The sequence below is a fragment of the Anastrepha obliqua genome, chromosome 1 (assembly GCF_027943255.1).
Source record: "Anastrepha obliqua isolate idAnaObli1 chromosome 1, idAnaObli1_1.0, whole genome shotgun sequence".
Lineage (NCBI taxonomy): Eukaryota > Metazoa > Arthropoda > Insecta > Diptera > Tephritidae > Anastrepha > Anastrepha obliqua.
The window spans coordinates 123388268-123391265 of NC_072892.1; the positions used below are offsets into that span (position 1 = coordinate 123388268).

The following is a 2998-nucleotide window of genomic DNA, read 5'->3' on the forward strand; positions in this document are numbered from 1 at the left end:
GAGGACAGTGCAAACAAACTAAAATAGTTCAATAAAAGTGAGATTTTTTACTCGTCAACAACGCGCGATAAGATCGCAAAGCTTGCGCAATAACTGTTCTTTACTGCACCCGGGTGCATATGTCAGTGCATAGGTACGTACGTAGATTCATCTGCACATCCGGCCTCCTGTCGAACTGACAGCGCACCTTTCATGCATTTCCAAGCACACTCACACATCTCACTTCTTAGTCCCTCTCCGCTTCGTCCATCGTTGGCGCTTTTATTGGGCTTTCGGCAAACTCTCAGCGCACCTAGCGACAATGCAGGCAGCACGAGCGCATCGCATCTGTTTTCGACTTTCGTTGCGTTTTCACTGCTCTTTTGTTTATTTTCTCCCACTCGGGGTTAAGATGCGGGTTAGCGCACAACAATGTAGCTACTGATTGCCTGGATTCAGCGTCACTGATAAGCGAGTATGCAATCCGCATTACCCCAGCACGGTGTGCATGGACGTACCTTTGTGATTGTGCGAACTGCCGCAGCGTGCCCGTGTTCGGGTATAAAAAGCCCAGTTGCATAGCAAGAGAGTGTGATTTCGCAAGATGAAATCGTTTACTTTGGTTGCAATTGTGGCGCTGGCGCTATTTGCCACAGCTTCGACGAAGAATATCCAGTCGAAAACCGCCGACAAGGATTTCCTTATTAAGCAAAAATTCATTTTGGAGATCTTGCAGCACGTTTACCAGGACGATGTTTTCATGACGAAATACGACTCCAGCTACTATGAATACAAACCATGGGAACATGTTGCCGACTATCATAAGCAGGAGCTCTTGGAGCACTTTTTCGAGCTATGGCAACACAAGCCGATGCATGACGATGAGATCTTCAGTGTGATGTATGAGCGACATGGTGAGTACGCAGTGGGTTTGACGCGCCTGTTCTACTTCGCGAAGGATTGGGAAACCTTCACTCATGCCGTCATGTGGGCTCGTATGCATGTCAACAAACAGTTGTTCATATACGCGCTGACTGTGGCCGGTCTGCACCGTGCCGATATGCAAGGCATTGTCTACCCAGCCATCTACGAAATTTATCCATGGAACTTCTTCGATGTGGACACCATTGAGTTGGCTGAGAGGTATAGAATGCATAACTTCCACCAGGTAAAGAAATTGGACAACGTTTACAATGTTGCTATCAAGGCAAACTACACCAACGTATACGGCAACCTACATGCCGATCACCAGCTCGCATACTTCCTCGAGGATGTTGGTCTTAATTCATTCTACTACTACTACAACTTAGATTATCCGTACTGGACTAAGGGTGTCGAGGGTTATGAGTTGAACAAGGATCGTCGTGGTGAGTTCTGGATCTACACTCACTGGCAGTTGTTGGCTCGCTACTATCTGGAGCGTTTGTCTCACGGCTTGGGTGAAATTGAGGACTTTGACATGTACGAGTCTGTTGCCAATGGCTACCACAGTGGCTTGCGTTACTATCCCGGTGTGAGTTACCCCAACCGTGACAATGGCTACAGCTTTTACCATATCGAGAATATGGAGCATATGCGCATGATTCATTTAATTAGCGTACGCATTATGAATTTTATTCACGGTGAACACAAGGACGATATGGAGGCTGTCAATCAGTTGGGCAACATCTTACAAGGCAATGTTGATAGTGTTGACAGAAAATTCTATAACAGCATCAGCAAGATCTACAAGGATATTGTGAGCGAAGGTGTTTCTTATGGCAAATACGAAGAGCCTTTGCCAAGTACTTTCATGCACTACGAAACTTCGTTACGCGATCCACTTTTCTTCTCGCTCACCAAGGACATTGTCCACTTTTATTGGCATTTGGCTGAGTCGTTCCCCGAATACACCGCTAAGGACTACGTTTTCGAGGGTGTAAAGATCGACAAAGTGCAAATGCCCGATCACTTGACCACCTACTACGAATACTATGATTCGGATATCAGTAATGCCGCTAATGTAGAAGTACCCGTAGAAGGTAGCGCTGATCCCTTGGTTAACTTTGGCCGCAACTCTCAGCAAGGTGGCAATAGCTTCGTCATCAAGGCACGCCAATATCGCCTCAATCACAAACCATTCCAATTCCAAATGGATGTGACTTCGGACAAGGCGCAAAAGGCTGTCGTTAAGGTTTATATCGGTCCTGAACAAGTTGGTGAAAAATACGATTACATTGAAAAGAACTACATGAACTTCTTCGAGTTGGAACATTTCGTCGTTGATTTGCAACCTGGCTCCAATGTGATCACTCGCAACTCTGACGATTTCACCTGGTGGGTAGAGGATAGAACAACCTATTTGGAATTGTACAAAAAGGTGATGGATGCCACCAACTCTGACTACAAATTCGCCCTGAACCAGAAGGAGGCTCACTGCGGTGTTCCACAGCGTCTGATGCTGCCTGTGGGCGCGAAGGGTGGTGTTTCATATCAATTCTTCTTCATGGTATATCAATACCAAGAACCAGCTATCAAACAGCACACCGGCTACGATCCAATCATCTCCTGTGGTATTGGATCTGGCGCACGCTGGGTCGACGCGATGCCATTTGGCTTCCCCTTCAACCGTCCCGTCAAACACGGCTACTACTTCGATGTGGATAATTTCCACTTTGAGCCAGTAGTGATCTACCACAAAGAAGACGCAACAAATGTGGTCTAAGCACAGGCTCAGATTTGGATTTTGTAATTTTATTTTTGCAGTCATTTCAGAGTTATGTGTCCTTAAGTATCAAACTGAATTTAGCCAAATAAACGATTTTTATATTTAAAAGTATTTCGGTGTTGGCTTCATTGGCTTCTTATTTTCATAGTCAACCTGATTTATTGGGGTGCTTTAAACAACAGAGCGGGCTAAAGAGGGAATTAAATTTATAATTCAACTACTCGAAAAAAGCCATTGTGGGAATGACACAGGAATGACAGATTACTGCTGTATAACGAAATGAATTCATATTCTTGGGTGTAGTAAAAAGTT

At 45.1% G+C, this 2998-nt stretch overlaps 1 protein-coding gene across 1 annotated transcript; it reads left to right on the forward strand.

Moving 5' to 3' along the window:
- Positions 1-565: 565 nt before the first annotated feature.
- On the forward strand, positions 566-2797 carry LOC129235949 (larval serum protein 2). The gene has a single exon (XM_054870045.1). It carries the CDS (start codon positions 584-586, stop codon positions 2681-2683), a length of 2100 nt encoding a protein of 699 aa, XP_054726020.1. The 5' UTR covers positions 566-583; the 3' UTR covers positions 2684-2797.
- The last annotated feature ends 201 nt before the right edge of the window (positions 2798-2998 follow it).

Coding starts and splice junctions, on each gene's coding strand:
- LOC129235949 (XM_054870045.1), top strand. CDS start 584: ATGAAATCGTTTACTTTGGTTGCAATTGTGGCGCTGGCGCTATTTGCC.